This window comes from Cottoperca gobio, chromosome 13, assembly GCF_900634415.1.
Source record: "Cottoperca gobio chromosome 13, fCotGob3.1, whole genome shotgun sequence".
NCBI classification, from domain to species: Eukaryota; Metazoa; Chordata; class Actinopteri; order Perciformes; family Bovichtidae; genus Cottoperca; species Cottoperca gobio.
Genome location: NC_041367.1, coordinates 7,537,242 through 7,561,798, shown reverse-complemented (window position 1 = coordinate 7,561,798; position 24,557 = coordinate 7,537,242). Strand labels below are relative to the sequence as shown.

At 41.7% G+C, this 24,557-nt stretch overlaps 1 protein-coding gene across 1 annotated transcript; it reads left to right on the top strand.

The window, feature by feature from the left end:
• Positions 1-22,691, top strand: inppl1a (inositol polyphosphate phosphatase-like 1a). The gene is given in 28 exon segments (XM_029446036.1): positions 1-511; positions 6,980-7,043; positions 7,723-7,870; positions 7,954-8,035; positions 9,666-9,812; positions 10,205-10,295; positions 11,172-11,261; positions 11,797-11,895; positions 13,023-13,173; positions 13,749-13,855; positions 14,184-14,286; positions 14,493-14,689; positions 14,893-15,010; positions 15,284-15,380; positions 15,558-15,696; positions 15,800-15,899; positions 16,255-16,343; positions 16,446-16,527; positions 16,737-16,826; positions 17,444-17,557; positions 17,874-18,050; positions 18,154-18,309; positions 18,444-18,528; positions 18,782-18,868; positions 19,024-19,564; positions 19,566-19,787; positions 20,054-20,187; positions 20,360-22,691. Coding segments are annotated over 28 exon segments (3,780 nt in total). The 5' UTR covers positions 1-341; the 3' UTR covers positions 20,460-22,691.
• The last annotated feature ends 1,866 nt before the right edge of the window (positions 22,692-24,557 follow it).

Sequence of the window (24,557 nt, the reverse complement as noted above, 5' to 3'; positions counted from 1 at the left end):
TCGGCTTTGACGCGGGTCGTCCCTGCTGTTGCTCCCCGGTCTCCAGTGTGGATTTACATACCTTGATTTCCGTGGGACTGGGAAGCGAAAGACGAGGGTGGTGAGTCTTTCAGGAACTGAGGAAACAGCCACAAACAGCGTTATTTAACACATTTACAACTTGTAGCCCAGCCGTTGATCCTAACGTTCGTCGGAATAACATTTACGGTACTTTTCTGCGCTTCTTTCGGCTCTCCGCGGTACTCTCACTGGGTTATTTTACTAGTCTGGAGGAGGGCAGGGAGGTTTTCGGAGAAGTCTGGAAGCAGTTTAAATTGAACCCGGTTTGAAGGGCTGTGGCCATGGCCGGGGGTGGTGGGGTTTCTCCTTTGGGGCCCGCACCGCCGATGTGGTATCACCGGGACCTGAGTCGAGCGGCGGCCGAGGAGCTGCTAGCCCGGGCCGGGAGAGACGGCAGCTTCCTGGTGCGGGACAGCGAGAGTGTCAACGGGGCTTACGCTTTGTGTGTACTGTAAGTAACTTTATCCCAGAAAAGAGAAGCTTGTATGAACTCTTAATGTGTGTGGCCTCGCTTGGCTTTCTTTTTTTTTTTTTTTTTTTTTTTTACCAGGAAAAGTTAGTAGCCTTGCCAATGTTTTGGTTTATGGTATTTTAAGTTATTTAAACTAGCACATGCCTTCAGGGAATCTTTACACAGTCTGTTGATACTATGCCAAGCTACACAAGCTTTTATAAATTGTACATAAACTTTCCTGAATCGTTGGATACAACTGTAATGTTAGTTGAAGCCTGCGTAAACCAGTGTTAAACAGCCAAACACATTTGTTTACTTTCTCCTAGAAGTCTGCGAGTGGCAGAGAGAGACTGTTTGTCTGCCCAGTAGTGAAACTCCAGCATGGCACACAACTTTAGGGCTGTCCCTGTCTGTCTTGTGTCTTGATGTGGTCGCCTGCAGCGCCGTTTTTACAGGGCACTGAAACTGAGTGTGGTGGAGGAAAATATAAGCAGCATCTATAGGTGAAGCCTTGCTGAAGTTTTAATTTAAGGCTCATATAAGATCAGTGCAGTGGTGAATCTGAATCAGAAATCCTTTATTAGTCCCACAACGGGGAGAAAAAGACCATGAACAAGAGCACAATAATGAAATAAAATATTGCACATGGAAGCAGCTGCGTAGTTATACATACTATCTTCTCACTAAGACATTAATCTGTATGTCAGGGCTTCAGAGAACCTAGCATAGTCATTGCTAAAAGAAAGATGAAAAACCCACCCTCATTTACACAAGGGATATTTTGCCACCAACCACCTCCATGTTCAGCAAGCAACATAAACAACCTCACCATCTGCTAACTTGAGTAAAATAAACTGTATCCATACTCCGTGCACCTGATGATCAGACAAGCACGCTTTAATACACAGAGAGTACTGTTAGTATGTTGTACACTTGACAATGACTCAGGCAAGTGAAAAGTGATTTTAAACTTCCAAATGACCAAAGTGACTGATCCCCACCCCCCCCCAACCAGCCAGCGCCCACACAAAGTTAAACAGATGCAAAGACTACTGACTGCAGATGCAGGAAATAAAAGGCCTATGCCATGTGACATGATACTCTGACATTGACTCGACCTACATCCCCTATCTGGTAGTTTACCCCATGCTGAGTTCATTGTGTGTGTGTGTGTGTGTGTGTGTGTGTATACATGCACGCCAGCAGCAGTAAACACAGCATGTATTATCATCTATATTGGTAATTGATGACATTATTACAGAATACATTTATTTTGCAGTCGGACCTCACCATGCTCTGCCAGTTAGACAGACTCACTCTCATGTAAACACATTACTCATCTTGTCATATAAGAACCCAGAAAAAAAAAAGAAGCTTACATCCCATTTTGGCTCTTGGCTTATTAAAATAAACACTGATGACAAATATCTATTTTTCATCCTTTCCTGGTTGCACTAGTAATTCAGTGGGTCACTCTATGGCCAACAACATTCCTCACATCCATGCATTATCCCTTTCCGGATTTTTTTGCCGCCTCTCCCTTCCTCTCCCCTTTCTCTCCTCTCTCACCTTTTAACATTATGTATCTTTGTTTCATCTCAGAACGTTTCCTTCATGACATTTACAATGTCACTGCCTTTTTTACCAAGACGTTTTGTCTACACGTACAAAAAAGCAACAGTAATATGACATAACAAAAGTAGTGTCCCATCTTACTGCCCAGTCCCAGGTCATATGGACCAGTGTTGTTGGAGCAATAACAAGCTGTCTGTCTTCATTAATGATATCTTTGAGAACAGGGATGATCCAGTATTTTTGCACAACACCTGAAGCCGTAGAGGAAAATAGTGTGTGTATATATATATATATGTGTGTGTGCGCTAATATTAAATAGTAAAAAAAGAGCATTTCCAGGAAGTACAATCTGAGTCAGCAGGTGTGTGAAAAGCTTCCAGACTACTGAATGGCACACTGGTTTTAGTCATGGCCCAGAGTGTGGTGTACTGGAGGCTCACGGCTGATGTCTAATAAAGGGCAGGTCCTCTTGATGTTGAATATCATCGCCTTTGTCTTGTATGCTTTACTTTCCAAACTGTCTACTAAAGCAAACAAAGTCAAACTAACTGGTTTCGAGCTTGCCAGTGCATTGGAAAACAAATACATTGTATTTGTTAAGAGATACAAGATGAAACAATCATTGCATTATGGAGAGACCAGTGTGTTCAGGAAACGTCTCCACTCTGCTGTTGTCTGAGAATAGACTGGCGGGAAGAGCGTTTGGGCTGGTGGCTTTCGACCTTTGCCTTTCACTTCCTCTAAGTGTACATTTCAGTCTGAAGAATTTGGGTTTTGTGCGTCTGCATGCAGACTTTCGTAGGAAGTGACCACTTTGACCAGTTGAGCTTAATGAGTGTGTTTGGTATTTACGTGCTACAACTGGAACGGATAAAGTATCTCAAATAATGTGTAGTAAGTTAGAGTTTTGACAATCACTGCCACAGTGTCATTATTAAATATTGAAATATTTGATAAGGAACCTCTCTAATGTTTCCAGTTGCAGAGTCACATATTTAGATTCCAACAAGAGAGATGCCGACCATCAGGTGAGGCCATATGTTTAATGTAAGCATGCGTGTCTGCATCAGTGGGACAACCTCTAGAGATATTGAACGGTTTCATATGTTTCCTGTCAGGAAGATGTTATTTAGTATCAGTGCAGCGCGTCTAAACATGTTGGGGTTCAGGCATGACCTTCTGTGTTTCTGTGTGTTTGAAACCTAGATGTTTCTTGGAAAACATTCCTCACCAGAAAGGCTGCGAGTGGGTTTATATTATTATTGCCTTGTGGAGTTAGTGGGTTGGGATTTCTTTTATATGTAATACTTTTTTCTTTAATAACCAGTTTTCAGGTATGTGTGTGTGTGGTGTGTGTGTATGTTATGTATGTATGTAGTGTGTGTTGTGTGTGTGGTATATATATATATATATATATAGATATATATATATTAATAATAGGACTAGTATTATATATATATATTATATATATATATATATATATATATATATAATATATATGGTATAGTATTTATATTATATATATGTATGTATCTTTATCTATTCTATTCTCATATATATATTATCTGTATATATCATGTCTATCTCTTTCATTATATTCTTCTCTATCTCTCTGTCTCTGTCTATATCTTCTGTCCTCATCTATGTATATATATCTATGCTATGTATATATATATATATGTTATATAGATGTAGAATCGCTCTATCTATATTATATATCACTATATCTATGTATATGTATATATATATCTATGTATATATATATGTATATATGTATATATGTATATATACTATGTATATATATGATATAGGATATATATTATATATGTATAATTAGTTATATATGTTATATATATATGTATATAATGTTATCTCATGTATCTAGGTATCTATATATGTATATATGATATATATATATATCTTATATTATATATGTATATATAATTATTATATATAAACTTGTATATATGTATATATATATATATATTATATTATTAGTATATGTATAGTGTGTATATTTATATATATATATATATAAATAATAATATATATCTATCTATATTATATATATAATATATACTATATAATATGATATTATAGTGCTATATATATAATATATATATATATATATAATAAATGTAATAAATAGGGAATAGTGGCTTTTACCTGGTCTGCACCTCACCAGTGTAGTTTCTTTTAATTTCCCTCCATATTTTGTGCTTGTAGTATGTTTGTACTGTTTGTATCATTTCCTGCATAAGTATGAGGTATCTGATTAAAGCAGTAAGGCACAGGTTACATTTAGATTTAAAAGTACTAGTGTAAGAATTGTATAGCAGAGCAATATTCTTTTCTAATTATTCTTAGTGGGTCAAAGGAGTGTCTTGATACACATACAGTTCACAGTGCCGGGATTAATCTGACCTGCTGCACTTGAGGTTGAGGTTGGATGAGACCGAAGAAGAGGAGGTGGCAATCTAAGACAAAAAGGACAGAGGGAGTGAGTGAGGCAATCTTTATCCTCAAGAAAGACTATTGTTGATAACATACACACAAACACATTGTATGCTTTGGGTCTATGTCTATCCCATAATAAACCTCCCTCTCTTTCTCCATCTCCCTCCCCCTGGTATAACTTTGCTGCTACTGAAACAATAGTATTTACTCCACACACCCGCAGAGAATCTCATCAGCTTCCAGCAGGAAGACACACACACGCACACTCGTACAATCACAAACCCACTACTGTACCCTGCAGTGACTCCTGTGTATGGGGAGTCACTCGACCTACACTGCATTGTGTTTATAATATGACAGGACTAAATGTGCATATGGTTTTAGAGGCCACACGGACAAAAGGAACAGTTCATCTCACTGACTATGTTTACTGCTGGGCCTGGAAAGGCAGGAGCAAATAGTTATAAAGTCTATACTGTTAGTGTGATTAACTGCTTGAGGCATGATGTATGGAACTATTATTGGCAATCTGATATATGTGCTGTATATAAATCAAGTCAACATGGGATCTTCTGTTCTTAGTGTGGTTAAGTCTCTTATCATTTAACTCTGACGCTGGGGGTTCAAATCTGTGCCAGGACCTTTTGTTGCAGGTCTTCTCCCCTCTCCTCTGTGTGTTGTAGATAAAAGCAACAATACCACAATTGGCATTCACTACAGCAGGAATTGGCGATAAGCAGCCTGTAAAAAAATATGTTTTGCCCACTGTAAGGAAATAGTCCAAAGGTTAAAAGAGAGTGAGAGCACATTTAAAACGCACCATCATTTATCTACAGATGCAGGAAACACTGATACAATTTTGTAGCATGTCAAACTCTCCGTCGAATCCTAAAAGATGTTGAGGCAATGGAGTAGAAGCGCTGCTGGGTCTTTGTGGTGATGACATAACAAGTGCTCTTTGGATCCTTCAGGTGTACTGTGCTTATTCCATCTTGTGAAAGGCTCATTGCATGGGTGGAATATGGTCTATAGGCATAGTAATCCAAGGCACAATGTAGGGTTCGTGCAAAATGAAAAAATAAAATGCTTTTATTTTTAAATGCATATGTATTTGATGATGTCGGTCAACACGGATTGGTTATTTTAATGACATACAATGTAAAAAAAGGCATTGTAATTTTGCCCAAAATCTATTTCTTTTCAGATTATATTCCATCCATGCAATGAGCCCTTCACAAAATGGAATAAGCCTAAAAAAAAAAATGTTCATTTGATTTTCTAAATGCCCATCCGCTTTGATACTGCTGATATTCAGAAATCAGCTAATCGTCAGCCCCATCTTGAGCCGTGGTCAGGATCAAGGCTGTGAAACCAGGTTTGATGATCTGTGTTGACCCATTCGGATAGAAACAAATGCAGGCCTGTTCCGTGGCACTGTGCCGGTCTGAGAAGGGTGTGCGTAACATCAGCAGTTAAAATGTGACCCTTTTGCTCACGTCTAACAGAAACTAGCTTAGCTTCTAATGAGTAGTATAGTTTAATCCAGTCCATGTTTTAGTTGATCGTTTAGCTGTGGGACCCTGACCTGGAAAGACCGGAAAAACAGCTGAGGGGTCAGGGCAGGATGAATTCCCAACATGGATTTATCCCTCCCTCAGTTCATACAGTATATACACACACACACACACACACACACACACGCATAAGGTAAATATGCACATTATAAGCAGCAGTGAAAGCATCTCATAAGTGTTTCACATAGGCTGCCGTGCTGACACTCACAATCTAAACAGACGCACAACCGTAACACATGCATACAGTCAAATTGGCAAATTGAACATTTTGTGTCCGGTCCACTGAGCAGACATGGAAATCATTAAACTCCAGCTTGTGGCTGCAGGCGTGTAGTCACGGCTGTCCAATCACAATGTCAGAGCATTGATCTGCAATTGGTTTATTAAAAAAAAGCTTGTGGTTCAATCAGAAATGCAATTCAGACTCTGAAGTTTGATACATAGTTGTTGACTGAAAGAAACGCCACAATCACTGTGATGGAAATCTGTATCCTATCTCTATCTTTTTATACTTTCACTGTAACTTTACAGTGTTAGGATCAACTCTGTTCTGCTTTACTGTATCATGCTACCATAAGGATAAAGCCCGCTCACAACTGTGACAGACAGCAACAGGTGGAAGCTCTCTACAGCGTCTAAACCCCCCTCACTCTCATGCATGGATACACACACCCCTATCCACTGAGGTCTAGTTCAAGAGAATACGTCTACATGTTTTAGTTTTAGTTTTTTTGTTGAATCAAACAATATAATACGTCAAAGTTTTCTCCTCTTTCTCCTTCCTCCGTCTGTTTTTCTTTCCATTTGCTCCAACTTACAAACCGACCTCTCTTCCTCTTTGGTGTTTCTTTCCCTGTAGGTTTCAGAAGCATGTCCACACATACAGAATCCTCCCAGATGATGACGGATTTCTGGCTGTACAGGTACAGAGAAGACACACACACACACACACACACACACACACACACACACACACACACACACACACACACACACACACACACACTCCACTGAGGTCAAGTGTGTGTGCATGCAAAAACTGTATTTGCTTCAGTAGCAGCTGGCAGGCAGATATGCTTTTGTTGGCTCTGAGCTCTCTCTCACACACACACACACACACACACACACACACACCAACAGCAGCCTCTTTGTGCGTTGTGCCCAACAGCTGTGAAGTCCCCACTACCAGCCACACACACGCGCTCTGTCTCACACACTTACACACACACACACACGCATACACTCGACAACATTTTGCTTCAGACTAATCGTGTGGCCACATCACAGACATCTGTGTCCCTGCTGTATGATTTGTGGGGTCTTAGCTGTGATGTTGAAGACCATCTAATAGTCAAATATTGCTTCCTGGAAGTGAATTAGTTTGAGAACAATGTTTGCCAAAGTAGTTTTCCTGGTTTGAATTATATTTAAACCACTTGGCCATATTTGCTTACACAACATTAAATGTGGAACAATAGGGTCCACCAGAGATTTCAATAACATCACTACTTGTAGCCAAGGAGTTTGGATGGTATTGTTCTATTCATACCATGTTGAAAATAACTTTCCTCCTCTTCCTCTGTCTCTTGGTGTTCCTCTCAGACATCTCAGGGCGTGCAGCCGAAGCGGTTTAAGACGTTACCAGAGTTGGTGTTGTTGTACCTGCAGCCCAGCCAGGGTCTGGTCACCACCCTGCTTTACCCTGTGGACAGAGAGGAAACAGCTTTCAGTGACGACAGGGACTATTCAGGTATTCAGGAGCCCAAACAAGCACACTTGCATTCTCGGTGATTGTCAACTCTCATGTCAACTCTCCTTTTCTGTAATCGGTAGATGGAGAAGATGAGAAGCCACCCCTCCCCCCTCGCTCTGCCTCCACCTCCACTCCCCCCGGACCAGACACACCCACAGAGAGGTACAAAGTCTATATGAGGAGGACTATCTTTATTGTGTTGAGTTAGAAATAATAATCTGTAAGCGCTAAGAATCAGATCACAAACCACTCAGAGGGTTAACCAACATGTTAAATGTAGTACCCACACACAAGCGTATTTTGAAAACATTCACACAAGCACAGAACCACAACACTCACACACACACACACGCACGCTCTCACGCACCAGGAAGGATGTTGCTTCCCTAAGAATGCGATTATGTCAGCTCCGCTCACAAAGCAGAGGTATCAGTGATCATATGAACAAACAAACACAAACAAACAAACACAAACAAACACATAGAGTGCAAATTTAACTTTTTAGTCCAATTTTACCAGCCGCTCAATAGATTACCTTTGTTTTTTTGGCAGGTGAGAGGGATTCAAATGTACTAGCCACTTGCATATTTTACCAGCATTTGATTGGTAAATGGTGCTGTGTTTGTGCCACACACACACACACACACACACACACAACACACACACACACACACACACACACATTAGTAACCTCTGCTCTGCCTGTGTGCCCCCCCCCCTCTGTTTGCATAAAGAAGGAAAACCACATCCTGTTGAAAACCACGTTGGTTCCCAGATGATGCACGGCTTTAATGAAATGTTTGCGTGTGCTCGCACATGTGTTGCTCAGATCTGTGTGTATTAATGAACAAAGATTAACGTCAGCACTCAGACTATAGTGAGTTAGGTGGCTGAATTCATCCGTCTAATATTTATGTTGCAGTTAAAAGTTACTTACACGATGTCACTAACTGCAGGTAGAATGTTTTTCCTAAGAGATGAAAGAAGTACCAAAAATGTTTTGTCGCAGAAAGAAGCGTAAAAATCAGCCATGGAAATCTGTTGTGATACTTTCCATGTATGATTCATTCAATTCTCCTAAATGAGTGCAAAATATTTCATAGATCAGAGACCGTGAAGGAAAAAGACATCCCCCTTTTTTATTTACACTCGACACTTTTAACAGTTTGATGATTTGCAGACTTTGCATGTTAAAAATAAGGCTTGGTGCGGGAAAATGTACTTGGCTTACCTGAAAGCCACATTAAAGGATCAGAATCAGAGTGTTTTATTTGGCCATATAAAGTGGTGTATGGGCTGACAAAAAAAGATTTGCAAGCAATTGCATTCTGTGTCAGCAGTGTTTCTACTAAGGAAAGAGCACAGCAGGAGGTATTTCAGTAAAACTAAAAAAAGGAAGCTACTCTCCCTTCTTGGCTTCACCATTTTAATGTTCTGGTCAGAAACTGTGTGTGTGGGTGTGGGTGTGGGTGTCTGTGGCAGGTTAGACATAACCAAGCTCTCTGTGTTAGAGGAAGTGTGTGATTCTAAAAATCCTGCCGACTCTCACACTTGCGTTGCACATACGTCCACTATGAAGACAGTTCTCTGTTTTGTGATACAAGGGATGTCGTTTATCTGGAATTTTAATTCCTTATTTTAAGCATCAGCTGAAAGTTTAAAGATATGTTTATGACTTATGGCAGTAATAGCGTAAAAGTAATTGAATACTGCAAGATGTGCATGTGGTGAAGATGTGGTGAAGATAGTTATACATGCCTGTCTCATTGGACTTTATTTGAATTTGTTTTAGTGCCCCAGCAGCTAATGGCCTGAGCACCATCTCCCACGAGTACCTGAAGGGCAGCTATGCTCTGGACCTAGAGGCAGTCAAACAGGGAGCCTCCTCCCTGCCTCACCTCAACAAGACACTAGTGTCCTCCTGCAAACGCCTTAACGGGTAAGAAGGACACAACAGCACATCTGGAGGCACACGTATTCCACAGTCTCTTGTCCATGCGCATTCTATACAAACCTGTTTTGTTAGATACGTGCTCGTCACTTAATTGTAAAAAATGAGCAGCCCACAGAGCTTCCTGCTTCCTCTCATCTGTTGTTTTGGTCACAATTGCGCATGTTGCAAATTCAAACATTGTGTTGAGATCAAATTTAACTAAAAACAGGCTTGGATTAAACAAATGTAACAAATAAAACTGAATTATGTGGTTGTTAATCATTTGTAATTCATTGTGTAGCCACAACATGCACACATGAATATAGTAATATATCTGATTTCCTATAAATGTATCTAAATAAAGTAAGTTGTGTATCTCTCTGTGTTTGCCCATATAGGGAGGTGGATAAGGTTCTGTCTGGCCTGGAGATCCTGTCTAAAGTCTTTGATCAGCAGAGTGCTTTCATGGTCTCCAAGATGATCCAGCAGGTACACATCTCTGCCTCTAAGTATGAGTGTGTAGCTTAGTTAGAATGGAAGCACGTGAAGGCGTTTCTGTCTCTCTGTAGTCCTGCTTCCTGTGTCTAACAACTGGACTGTGGCATTCCTGCTATACAGTATAATATGTACAGTATGTATAGAATGTCGATACGTGGATTGTTGTATGTAAATATAAGCGGTCTGCATTTATATCCAAGCAATGAGAGAAGTATTAATTGACAGTTCATTTTAAATCCTTTAAATATGGCATGCTTCTTTCTGCCTATAGCCAAAATGTTCACCCCACTTCCCAAACATCCACGTCAATGTTATTGCTTGCTTTGCACGTGATGTGTGTCACCGGGAAATTTAATTCAGTTTCACAGATGATAAAATATGTGACATAATGTCCTTAAGCTCCTTGTACACAGAGCAACCAGCCAATCAGAATAGGTCTCAGAGATTCATTAACAAGTTCATGAAAAATGCCTCCTTATTGGCTGTAACACATATGGTGACCTATACATGCATAGAGTAGTAGTATGAGGTACACACACACACACACACACACACACACACACACACACACACACACACACACACACTAGTGGGTTTCATTTTTATCCAGGGTCTTCTGGAGACAGCTGAGCAAGACATAGTCCACATAGTAACACTCGCACAGAGTAGTTTGTTTTTGTAGGATATTTGCATGTGTGGATGTCTAATTTGTAATGTTTTTCCAATAGTTTTATTCATTTTTTATTTATTTATTATTATATCATCTTCTTCCTTAAAAGCCTCATTGTTGCAAACCTAAATTGTGAAGCTTTTTTCTTGTCTTACTTACATTTGGTTCTTCTGTCTTTGTTGTTTGTCCTCCATCAGTCGGTGAATCAGGGTGGAGACCAGGAGTTAGAGAACCTTGTGACCAAGCTGGCGATTCTCAAAGACCTGCTGTCCTCCATCGAGAAGAAGGTACACATATATTCTGTGTGTGTCTGTCTGTGTGTGTGTGTGTGTGTGTGTGTGTGTGTGTGTGTGTACCATGTAGGTCATAACAGGGATGTTCAGTAATTTAGTTGTTTTGTCATATCAAACAGTATTTGTCCAGCACAGTATACCTCACCCATCCTTAATTTAGAAGTACAGGTTTCACCAGCTCTGCCATGTTAATAGGGGACACCATTTCTACTTGGACTTCTTCAGTAAGGAGGGGCTTTAGCTGCCTGGGAAGGAAATGGCCTCAGTGTAATCAGGCTGCATGTCATGACTCATGTGATGTCACCGGCTCCACCTTCTCTGCTCCTGTTCATTTACAACCAGGAAATGGGAAACTGTTTCCTTGTTGACACCAACACTTAAGCTGAAAATGATATGGTTTAACTGTGTCTTTTATTTTGTGTGCATATGATGCGTGTGTATTTGTGTCCTCTTGTTTCTTTTTCACTCTTTTTTTTTTGTTCTTTCTTTTAATTGTTGTTGCTCTCTGTTTGTCCCCCCCCCCCCCCAGGCTCTGAAAGCTCTCCAGGACATGAGTTTGTCCTCTCCATGCTCCCTTCCTCCTCTCTCCATGCGGCACAGCAAAGCCATCCCGGTGCAGGCCTTTGAGGTACAGCTGCACATGCACCACCTACAAAACGCACATTTTATTCATGGCTGTCTCTCTGCATATTTCCTGTTTTACGACAGGAATAGGAAGCTCTGGAAAATATTACTGATTTTAGTCATTAGGCAAACCTGGGATCTGTCGTAGAATGCTGAAACTCCTCCAGATGTGATTTATTAAATGCTTCTATCAGGGCTTTGTGGTTTCGTTTCTCAGAGACTCCCTAAACCCGAATTACAGTAAACAGAGAGTGACGTTATATCTTCCACAACACACTGCAGGAAGTTTGTCAGCAGAACTGATGTGTCTGTACCACAGGAATGACTAAAATGCACTTCCTGTAGCATCATCAGTGGCTTTGGTATTTGTGATATGTGTATAACAGAAATTTTGATTAAAAATGGTTTTATTGTGAAAGGGTACCGAGACAATAGCTTATAGACGTATAAAGAAAAGAAAGTCAGAATAATATGAACAATTCTTTGTAGGAGTGAAGAGGTAAAGAGAAAGTAGGACGGAGAAGGAAGAAGAGGTGAATAGTTTTAAATATTCGCTCTCAGCCAAGTCTGCATCCTCTGTAGTGACCTCTCAGCAGCTTCCTGTTGCACAGGAACAGAAGTGTTGTTACGATGAGGAGATGAGGCACCTGATTCGCCCACTGACACACAAACGGACCCGATCAATGTTTGAAAATACATTTCTGTCTATATATGTAGACAGTTGAGAGGAGTGTGTGATGAGCACTTTGAGTTTTGTTTACGCAAATGAAAAGTGCGCCTATAAATACAATTTATTATGATTATTATAGTAATGTGTGAACTGTTTTCTAAAACTACAATCGAGAGAATCTGTGTGTGAACATCAGAATTCCTGCTTTTTGAATTGTCTTGCTGGTTCCACATACATGACTTCGATGTGACCCTCTGTTAATGCCATAGAAACAGAAAGCTTGTTTTGTGTGTGATGACAGTAGAGGGAGAAAGTGCTGACGAGTCCTCTACTTTCATTTTGGAGACCCCTGGTGGTGTGTAGAGCTTTGTGGACACACACTTTTATAAATGCACCACGAGCTCCTCCAGTTTCTGTGAGTTTGTGTGTTTTTTAAACCCTCCTCCTCTGATCCACTTCAGGTAAAGCTGGATGTTTACCTGGCAGAGCTGACAAAGATAGGAAAGAGTCAGAAGTACACTCTGTCGGTGGACGTGGAGGGAGGACGGCTGGTAGTGATGAAGAAGGTGAAGGACAGCCAAGAGGACTGGACCACCTTCACACATGACAAAAGTGAGAATCATACAAACACTCCATAAACAATGAGCCCAGTATTTCTTCTGAACGGTGAGATAAGTAATAAGTTTCATCAATTTTGTGATCAATTTAGTTTGTACACAACCTAAACGATAAGCCTCATTTATTCAATGTGTGGCATTTTCTGTGTGGAAAAACCCTTACTCTTTCACCTTATGGTTAATGTTGTATGCATTTCTTCTGATGTTATTTGGAGGAAGACGGCCTGCCTCAGCTTCAAAAGACTTTGTGAAACGCTGACTACAAACTGTTTAAATGTCTCTGGCCTCCAAGGCAACATATGTGTTTATGAATCCTAGCCTGTAATAACACAATATTATTCATGGTATCTGTTTGCGATGCAGTTGAAGTAAAGACATACACATGTATATGAGGATTTAATGGCAAATTGGACAACTTTTTTCTTATAATTTGTCTTCTATTTCATTTCCTTTTTCATTGTTCTCCTTGCTAAACTTTAACCGTCTTTAACCTGCGTAAGCTATTCCTTGGCCTTGTGTTTCTTTCTCCCTATCTCTGACCTTCTGTCTCCGTCTGCTTGTCTGTCTCAGTCCGTCAGCTGATCAAGTCTCAGCGGGTGCAGAATAAACTGGGCATTGTTTTTGAGAAGGAGAAGGACAAGAGCCAGAGGAAAGACTTCATCTTCGCTAGTGCCAAGGTCTGCACGCACACACTCGCACACTGCCTCAAACATACATTTGTAGATGTAAGAAAGTATAATCTTTTACGGTGAGTCCATCATTAAAAACATACAAACATTTAGATTGCAACTGTCAAGGAAACACGTATCTCTTTTATCTGTGTATTCATATCATACGAAGGACACTAACAGAGCCAAGATGTGGCACAGACCCACACACAAATCTCATCTATGAATTCTGTTTCCTCTGACACACAAGAGAGTCGTCTGCCCACAGTGCTGCAGATGAGATCTGTTGGGGGGGAAAAACTCATTGTGTGTGTGTGTGTGTGTGTGTGTGTTTCAGAAGCGGGAGGCATTTTGCCAGCTGCTGCAGCTGATGAAGAACAAACATTCCAACCAAGATGAGCCAGACATGATTTCCATTTTCATAGGCACCTGGAATATGGGTTAGACACATAAACACATTATTCTTAATGTCTTCAGATTAATATATTTATTTCAACATAACCTACGTTTACAGCAACACACACTGACTTATCATATATTTTCATATATTGCATTGTAAAAATAATACACATGTCTGTATTTCCAGACATATATATGACATAAGTGTTTTTTGAAGAGAATGTAACATCTCGGTCTTTGTCTGTAGGCTCAGTGCCGGCGCCCAAGTCTCAAGCCTCATGGGTGTTGTGTCGCGGCCTCGGGAAGACTCTGGACGAGATGACAGTCACCATCCCTCATGACCTTTATGTGTTCGGAAGCCAAGAAAACTCTGTGTGTGATCGGGAGTGGGTGGAGTCACTGCGGGCCATGTTGAAAGAACAGACAGAACTGGATTATAAACCGGTGAGGAAACAAAGATTTGAGTAAATATCTCGTTCTTTGTGTTATTTGTTCTTGATCGCTCCTCCCTCGTGTATTTAAGTCACTAGGGAGGGGTGAAGAATAAGCGGAGGTGATATGTTTCAGAAGGTTGAGGCAAAACTGAAGCTGAAGAAAGAAACGATGACTAAAGGTTCCTCACGCTTGGTTGTTGTCATTGGTTGTAGATCGCAGTGCAAACTCTGTGGAACATAAAAATTGCTGTGTTGGTGAAACCTGAGCACGAGAACCGGATCAGCCACGTGGGAATGTCCAGTGTCAAGACCGGCATCGCCAACACACTGGGTAACAACAGCACTCAGTCGTCATTATTCCTTCACATGCTTTACTTCCTGGTTCTTGTGGTCACGCTAGAAACTGACTTGAAGTAAGAGAATGAAACTAGATACTTCTTTGTCCCAAACTAAAGATTTTCATAGCAGTGTTTTTGTGATTCATTCAAAAAGGATCAAAATGATTCTATGGTTTAGTTTTAGTAATTGCTTGTCATACCGTCAATTACTGTTAATTGCTGTAATAAATTGAGTTTATATGTTTGTTACTGTTTGTTTGTTTTAGGTAACAAAGGAGCTGTGGGTGTGTCCTTTATGTTCAACGGGACGTCTTTCGGCTTTGTGAACTGTCACTTGACGTCAGGGAATGAGAAGATTGCCAGGTACCCACACACACGTTATTTATGGCTTTTTAATTTCAGGGAATTTTATCTTTTTAACCCTTACATTGCAATTTTACTTTTGTCGTTCATATTCATTTTACAGTGTGTCAATCATCAAACACAACCCACATTACTACTCTCATTACCTGTGACACATGTGACCTTTGACCCCTATAGGAGGAACCAGAACTACCTGGATATCCTACGCTTGCTGTCACTAGGAGACAAACAGCTGAGCTCCTTCGACATCTCACTGCGCTTCACGCACCTCTTCTGGCTGGGAGACCTCAACTACAGGCTGGATATGGACATACAGGTGAAGCAGAACACACAGACACATACGCCGCAGAATGATGCAATGCAGCAGATTTTGATGACACCTCATGTTGTGGCGCTGTCTCTTTTGTGTCTGCGTGCAGGAGATCTTAAACTACATTAACAGGAAGGAGTTTGAGCCCCTGCTGAAGGTGGACCAGCTCAACCTGGAGAGGGAGAAGAACAAAGTCTTTCTACGCTTTGGTTAGTATGCCCGTGTTTCTCAGCCTTTTGCCATTGGGAGAAACTGTGAGAGCTTTTTCTTTCTCGCACATCATATGCGGTTTACTTTAAATACAATCCTCTGACTGGGAAAATTGCTCTCATCAGCCACTGTGTATCATAAATACTGAGTCATGTTTTAATACAAGCAATCGGTCAGCTCTGCTTAAAGTGTTCTTTCTGCAGCATGCAGTAAATCTCATTTGGATCTGGTGTTGTGTTTATTGGTTTTATATTGTATTTATAGGTCTATTTATATTATTGATATTATAAAATGCTACGCCTTTCCACCCACTTGCTATGAGTTCTCATAAGGGAATGTGTGTCTTGCTTGCAGCGGAGGAAGAAATTTCGTTCCCACCCACCTACCGTTATGAACGTGGCTCAAGGGACACGTATGTCTGGCAGAAGCAGAAGGCCACAGGGGTATGTTTACTAACTCCCAACAACAGCACGGATACACTTCCTCCCAGCCATTTCTGACCTCTGATAACTCTGCTGTGTCTTCTACTTCTCTGTCCGTCCCAGATGAGGACTAATGTTCCATCCTGGTGTGACAGGATCCTGTGGAAGTCATACCCAGAAACACACATTGTCTGCAACTCCTATGGTGAGACTATCATCATTCAAGACACATGTTTTTCAATTCACTGTAACGGGTCCTGTTTTGTCTTTTTATCATTCTTTTAAGCCATTTTACTTCCTATATTGGTTAATCTCACCTAAACATCGTAAACCTTTATATAAGGCTTTTACAGCATTTATTATGATTGATCAGCGAGGAGACTTACTGTATGTGTTTGCTCTTTTGTTTGTCAGGCTGTACAGATGATATAGTGACCAGTGATCATTCCCCTGTGTTTGGTACCTTCGAGGTCGGGGTGACCTCCCAGTTTGTCTCCAAGAAAGGTAAAAGTTGATTAACCTAAATGCTTCAGAAAATACGTATTTAATGACTTTACTCTTCCTGTCAATCTCTTTCCCTCCTGGTCTCTCATCCTTCTGTTTCTTGCTCTTTCTTAGGCCGCTGATGATTTGGCCATAACAGCTGATTTTCAAAATAGAGCAGACTTTGTGCACGGTCTACAACTTAATGATGATTTGTTTGTTTTCCAGCTCAAATGTGGACAGTTTGTGATGTACTCTGTCGTCTGGTCACTGACTCACAGTTGAACAGAGGCCAGAAAGCAATAAGTTGAGCTGAAGAGAAGGGAGAATGATACAGCACCCTCTTACTCATCGTGCATGTTCAGTCGCACGTTGCTCTCTCAGTTTGGCAGAAGTAGCATCACAGCTTATGTTTTCACAATATTTGGGATTTGCATGCTGTTAATGTCAGTTATTAAGTGCGTAAGGTGTCATCTACTCACATTCACAATCTGTCTCACTCCTTCTGTGACAAAATGTCATATTTACAAGTAAATGTAATTGTGTTCTTGTCCTTTTTGTATATGCTGTTTTGTGCCACCAACTCAGATCTTCCTTGTCTTCCTCCCCGTCCCTTCTTGCCAACTGTTTCTGTGTAGGTCTACCAAAGTCTTCAGAGCAGGCCTACATTGAGTTTGAGAGCATTGAGGCCATAGTGAAGACGGCGAGCAGGACCAAGTTTTTCATCGAATTCTACTCCACTTGTCTGGAAGGTGAGAAGAACATGCCTGCAACTCATTCATACAGAAATCCACCAGGACTGGCAGCACATTCAGGGTTTCTGGATTTAATTTTATCTGTTTCTTCTTTTCGCATCTTTCTCCCTCCCTCCCTATCTCAGGCAGTCAGTATACCTTTAAGCTTGAATCCATTTTTGACCTGTGCTGCATGTCCACCTCCTGTTCACCAAGTACTTTTGAATGAAATGCAATAGAAACATCTTCCTTCTCTCCTTCCCACCTTGTTCCCCTTTGTCGTCTCCCTCATCCCCCTCTGCCCTGCATTTCTCTCTCTGTCTCTCATCTGTAGAGTTTAAGAAGAGTTACGAGAACGACAGTCAGAGCAGCGACAACGTCAACTTCCTGCGCGTGGGCTGGTCCAACAAGCAGCTAACGACGCTCAAACCTCTACTCTCAGAGATCGAGTACCTGCAGGACCAACATCTGCTGCTGACGGTGAAATCGCTGGACGGATACGAGTCCTACGGTATGAAGAGAGCGTTTACGTTTTGCGGTGTGACCGTGCAATTCTTTGAAGTTGACTTTTAATCTGACAAACAAGCACGTCTTTGTTTTTTTTGCCCTGCTAGGAGAGTGTGTGTTGGCTCTGAAGTCTATGATCGGCAGCACAGCACAGCAGTTCCACACCTACCTTTCCCACCGTGGCGAGGAAACTGGAAATATCAGGGGGTCCATGAGGGTCAGAGTCCCCTCGGAAAGGATGGGGACGAGGGAGAGACTCTACGGTAACGCTCTGTAACTGTGTACTTGATAGTCTGGTGTGCTGTGCAAGCTTCAAGAGTTTCCAGGCGTGAATTGACCAAATGATGCAGTTTGACTCGTGTTTAATCTTACAGCTAATTGTATGGTTGTGTTTCAGAGTGGATCAGTGTGGACAAGGATGAGACAGGTGGACCTAAAGGGAAATCCACTTTGGTATCCAGAGTGGGACATGAATACGTCAAGTCAGTACACTTTACTCTTTTAGTTTTTCCCCACCCTTTTGTAGTTTTATAGTAAAATGCAAAAAGCTGATGTTTGCACACAAACTTCAGGGGAGATTTTTGCAGAAATACCATCATCATGTTGTATCAAACTTTCCATTTTTACCTTTTAGTGAATCTAATATTGTGCACCTAATGACAGGGCTGAGCTCAATGTTCTGAATCCTCTATGTTGTCCCACCTGCTGACTTGTTGTGATGTGCTCTCGATGCAGGCCATCTGTGGTTCGCAAACAACTTGGAGAGCTGGGAAAAGTCAGTGAGGAGGGAGAAAGGAGCATCAAGGAGGAAACTGCTGCTAGGTACAGGTTTAAACACACATGTATTAACCACACACAACCACTTAGACACATTGCTGTGGTGGAAAGACCTACAAATACTATAATACTAGTGGAAAACCATCAAACTAAAAAGGTAAGCCATCAACTTCCTCTCTGTTCTTGTGTGCGCTGTGAAGGCCTAAACAGGATGCACCAGACGGGGATCCATCCATCTGCAAGAATAGCTACAATAATCCCGCCTACTACATCCTGGAGGGCGTCCCCAACCAGTCGGCGGCTGCTCTTTCGCCTGAACTTCTTCCATCTCCTACCTCCGCAAACCCCCAGGTAGCTAAAGCCCCTCCTTCCTTAGCTGGAGCTCGAACCAAACCCTTCTATGTGGCCTCAGCGCCCTCTCACCTACGCAGACCCATGACGGGGCACCCGGTCCGCGCAATCAGCGAGGAGGGCTCCTCGGAGGACGATGGAGGCGTCTGTGTAGCAGGAGCGCAGGGGGTTGGTGTCGGGACAACAGTTGGAAGCACACTGAATCGACCCCCTCCTGACTTCCCCCCTCCTCCTCTCCCTAAGGGAGCGCTGGAGATGGTTGCAGAGGCCCCTTTCTCGAAACCTCGCCCTCTTTACCCAGATCTAGCCGAAGTCAGGATCCCAGCAGCCAGTCCTGCTGCCCCGCTGGCTCTCGGAGAGGGTTTTAGACGAGGAGGAGGAGGAGGAGGAGCCAGGAGGACCAGGAGGACCAGGGGCGTTGGACGACCAGTCGTGTTCTGTGCTCCAGATGGCAAAGACACTGAGTGAGAGTGAGTTTCCTGGGCAACCTCCACGCGCTCCGTCTGCGCCGCCTCTCAGAGGGCAGCCGATGGGTTTTGGTCTGGACGCCTGCCGAACCTTCCCGCCCAGAAATGCCATCACAGAGAGTATCGCAGAGGATATGCCTGAGGAGGTGAGCAGTTCATTTAAATTCACATTCGGTTCAGTGGCTCATTCAAGGGGATATATGTTTTTTAATGTAATTCAATTATTAATGCAGCTGTTGGGATTTCATAGCAGTCCACGTAAAGCCTCTACTGTTCATACAGCCCTCTGTAATACTTGACAACAGGATCTTCATCCCTTGTTGTTGCCGTACTTTCTGTGGAAGCTGTGACGAGCTGCGATGATCCTTCAGCAGTTCTTTGGTAAATCCTCTGTTTCATTTCCCCTGCGCAGGCACTTTGGGGCAGCAGTAGCTCGTCTTTGTCTGTTGGGGAATCCTCAGTGGGGGAGTGGCTGCAGAGACTGGGAATGGAGAGGTATGAGAAAGGTCTTCTACACAACGGCTGGGACGACCTGGAGTTCCTCAGGTACATACACTCAGACATGTAGACATTCATGCTCATGTTGAATGCATTAGCGGTTAAAAAATAAAAGCTGTTGCTGCTGACCGAAGATAGTTCACAGTTTAAGTGCTGAAAGTTGCTAAAGTCTTTTAAGTAAATAATTATTGTTAAATAATAATAATAATTGTTTTTCCAGTGACATCACTGAGGACGACCTGGAGGAGGCGGAAGTGTTCGACCCCGCCCACAAGCGAATCCTGCTGGAGAGCCTCAGGCAGCAGCAGCCACAGAAGTAAAACTGTTTCAAACTGGCCCGGTACCACACCGGGTCCAAAGAGGCCAAAACCTCAGCTGAACTGAACTGAGCTGAGCTGAGCTGGAAAGTGCCAATCGATGCCAGACTGTGCCTTCTGAGAGAACTTGCACTCCCATTGGAAATTTCAAAAAACACTTGTAGAACTACCATCTTTTTTCACATGTACTGTATGTGTGTTGTCGTGGCCTTATTTAATGAGAATCATTTCAGTCCTTCCAGCGTCACTACGTAACCCTCTTCTCGAAACCTCGTGAGAAGATGCAGGATGAGAAAATATAATTTTTCTGGCCAGACATATGAGATATGACTCGCTCGTAGAGTAGCTGATGCCTTGATGTTGGACCATCACTTCTGACCTGCAGCTTCAAGACCTGAGAAGCTTTTAACTGACGAGTTGCTGACTTTAAGACTCCTCGGATGTGGGGAACTTTCAGTTTTAAAGTAAAATGAAAAGTGCGTGCTCTTCTATGACTCTCTGGTTCCCCCCCCCCCCTAATGATCACAGTTTGGGAAACTGTGTGGGAATTGTTAGATAGCACTCCAGGGTAATGTCAGCCCACAGCTCGGGCAGAGGAACGCTCTCGCTTCTGTGATGAAGGCGGACAGGAAGTGACACTCATGTCAGACTAAAGCGAGCTCAACTCGCATTTCTCTAATTTTGTATTTTTTTGTGATAATGTTTGGGCCATTGTTGTTTAAATGGTCAGTGATTCTGCATGTATTTATGGTTTTATGTTTGTTTTTTTGTGTTTAATGTTAAAGGGAATATGGAGCAAACCAACCAAACCGGTCCCGGTGGAGCTAAAAGTGCATATTTCACCGTGGTACAACGTTTGAGTGACTGTGATAGCCATCAGCACCCCTGACCTGTGATGTGATGTGATTTGATTTTTTTCACACTCAACACTGAGATTTCATCTTTTTTCTCTGACAAATTGTGACAAGTTGATTATATTATTAGAATTGAGAATTATACATGAGGTAATGAATGTTGTACCAAAGTGAAATATTACTCTGAAGGTTTTCCCCCAGCACATTTCATGCTTACACTTTAATTGTCTGTAAATTTTAATTTACAGAAGAAGGCAAATCTTATTTTAGAATGTAATGACCCAGGTTTGATGGGCTTTATGTCTATTTCATTTTAAATTGTGTAAATGGAGCAGTGTTCAGGGAATTAGTTAACATAGCTAAATAGATTATTACTAACTACTAATGATTCTTCGACAGAAGATTTAGTAAGCCATCATGTTGTCATTTGTAAATTCAAAACCATTCGTCACCGAAATGTTATTTTCCTGTAATACTGTCTAGAGACATTTTGGGGATTTTTTTGATTTTGATGGTTCTGTTATTACATTGCTAGAGACACAGTCTTAGGGTCATGACATATGTTGTACTCTTGGGAAGAGATGCCTCCTCTCATGATGCATTAAAAACAGAAAAGCCAGGTTTCTGCAGGACACAGGTGGCTGTTGTTCCCTGATGTAACCAGCAGGTGGTGCTGCTACTCCATAAACCCCACCAGTAGGTTTGATGCTTACTGTGGAAACTTTGGAACAAACAAGATACAACCAAGTCATGTTCAGTGAAGGGAGTTGGGTAGATATTGTTCTTGAGCAGTTAAAACCATAGAGTTAACATACCAGTTAGGGTTCACATTGCCTTTTTATTTGTTCTTAATTTAAATCCTGCCTCCTCTTCTGCCTGTGAAGCCAGTACATAGTTGTTTTAAGAGATGCTGGTGTGGCCTCAAAAGTAGAACTCTAAACTCTCTATGAATGTGTTTTTGCATAATTGGGACAAAATATGTGATTGTAGCAGTTTCATTCATGTCTGTTTCTCCTATTTCCTTGTGACCCAAAAACAACCTTGAATTATGTTGCTCTCATACAACCTTACAAGTTATGTGTTGCACAATGTGTGTAATTTTTCTAACAGTCAAACAACCGTAATGCGGAGAATGTGGTTTAGACGTGTTCAATTTGATGTCTTTTTAAGCCCCTTTGGCCTCTCCGTGTTCTCAGTTATGAGTGTGTGTGTGTGTGTGTGTGTGTGTGTGTGTTTGTATTTGTGTGTGTGCATGAGTGAAAAAGAGACACACTTTATCTTCCTTCATGTAGTCGCCTCTTTTGGTTATGTTAAGTTAATGTAAGATGTTCGCCCATGTAATTTTTTTCAATTAAAATCTAATATCTTTCCTTATTTTCTACATTTGCTCATTTGGTTCTTTTTGTTGTCGTCTGCAGGGAAAGCTGAGATGATGAAAGAGGTATGGGCTGTGAGCTGTAGACCTGCATCATTTAAGGAAAGGGAAAGAGTGTACGGTAAAATGAAAATAAGTGACAGTCATTTAAGTTTTTATTTAACCATGATTTCAGGAGCATGTACCTCCAGTGTTCATGAAAACAGCTTTGTTAGTTTCTGAGGTCTGCACATAACACACAACACTCTCATCACTCTGTTACACACAAGAAACCAGGTCATTAAACGCGTCACATAGTGCTTCCATAATGTAGATTTATTAGAATATTCAGAGTAGTGCTATAACTTCTCATTCACTAGAGCTTCTGTCGATTCAGTTTTCATGGACGTGTTGGTCTGTGAGACGGATGCTCCCCAATGAAATAAATCTGTAAAGCAACATGAGAGAAATAAACAAAAAAAGCTACCTAATATTTATTATATTACTAATTACGGAATTTACAGTCACAAAATGTCATGGAGCAGTGTGTGGGTTTCCTCACTGACATAATAAAGAATATTAATAAATACAAGTTTTTTTCCCCTTTTTGAGTAGATTTCTGGAGTTTTTCTTCAGAAAGTCAGCTCTGAAATGAGTCACGTTTCAGTGATTTAGCTACAAAATGAAATAGAGATGGTACACAACTTTGCGAGGTGAGAGAAAGTACAAACAGCTGCTTTTTTTGCCTTTTTTTGCAAAAAACGATGAAGGTCAACAGGAACAAAATCAGGTTATTAATGGATACACAGTAGAAAACTCCAGAAACTGTCTGCATCTCTTTATATTGCCAACATTTGACCAGCTTGCGTTGCATTTCTGAGAAAGATCGTCCCATATTTGTCAACTGTGGGAGAGTTAATGGATGAAAGAGTCAGACTGGCTGATGGGTTGTAAGTCCGCTCGAGTTCATACCTCAGACTGAAGCAACAAACTCATTCGCTCCCATCAGTCCAGCAGGAGAATCTCGATGAAAGTGAGAAATCAGTTGTAGTACCATGTCAGTTATAATTAGATATACCGACTTGTAGGTTACACTCCGCTCTGTGTATAACTACATCTTTACAACTCTCTCCACCCAAAGAACAGGGCAGGAAACTGCAGGAGCCTCAAGTTCTCCGTCTATTTTCCCTTGCTGAATTTTAACAAAGTTCCCACTGTTTGATAGAGAAAGGCATGATGGGACAGGAAGAGTGAAGGGATGGGACCATAAAGCCTGAGGGGGGGGGAGTTGGGGGTCACATTGAGGATGCAAGTGGGCGAGTCAGGACTTGATACAGTAAAGAAGAAGGAGGAGGAAGGGATGAACTGGGGCGGTGTCTGGTCTGGACCCGGCGCCTCTAATTGGATTTTGCGTTGCTCTGCTCTGCTCTGCAAAGAGATTTGGGGGGGGACCCTGTTCCCTTCTGGTGGGAGTCTGTGTGTCAGGGGAGCTTAGAGGAAGTTGTGCTTGAGGGTGAAAGTCTGTTTGTTTTGTTTCCCCAGCAGAGACTGGAGCGTGATGTTTAGATTTCTGCTTTAAACTCGTACCTGACCGCCATGCTCATCAGAGCCGCTGCTGTGGCTGTCCAAGGGTCTGTTGCAATGCAGCGAGTGTGGGAACGTGAGCAAGAAAGAACAAAACGAAGGAAGAGAGACTGTGTATGAATGTGTGTATCTGACGTGTTTATCAGTGATGGCAGTTCTGGTTCGGCTACACACAAACATCATTTTGACACTGTGAAGTTTCAGGCCTGTACATGAAGAGTGTGGCATCATTAAATAGAGTGTCTTTTAGTTTTATCTGAGGAGGAGTGAGTTCTTGTCAAACTGTATGAACAGTTTTGAGGGTGGAAA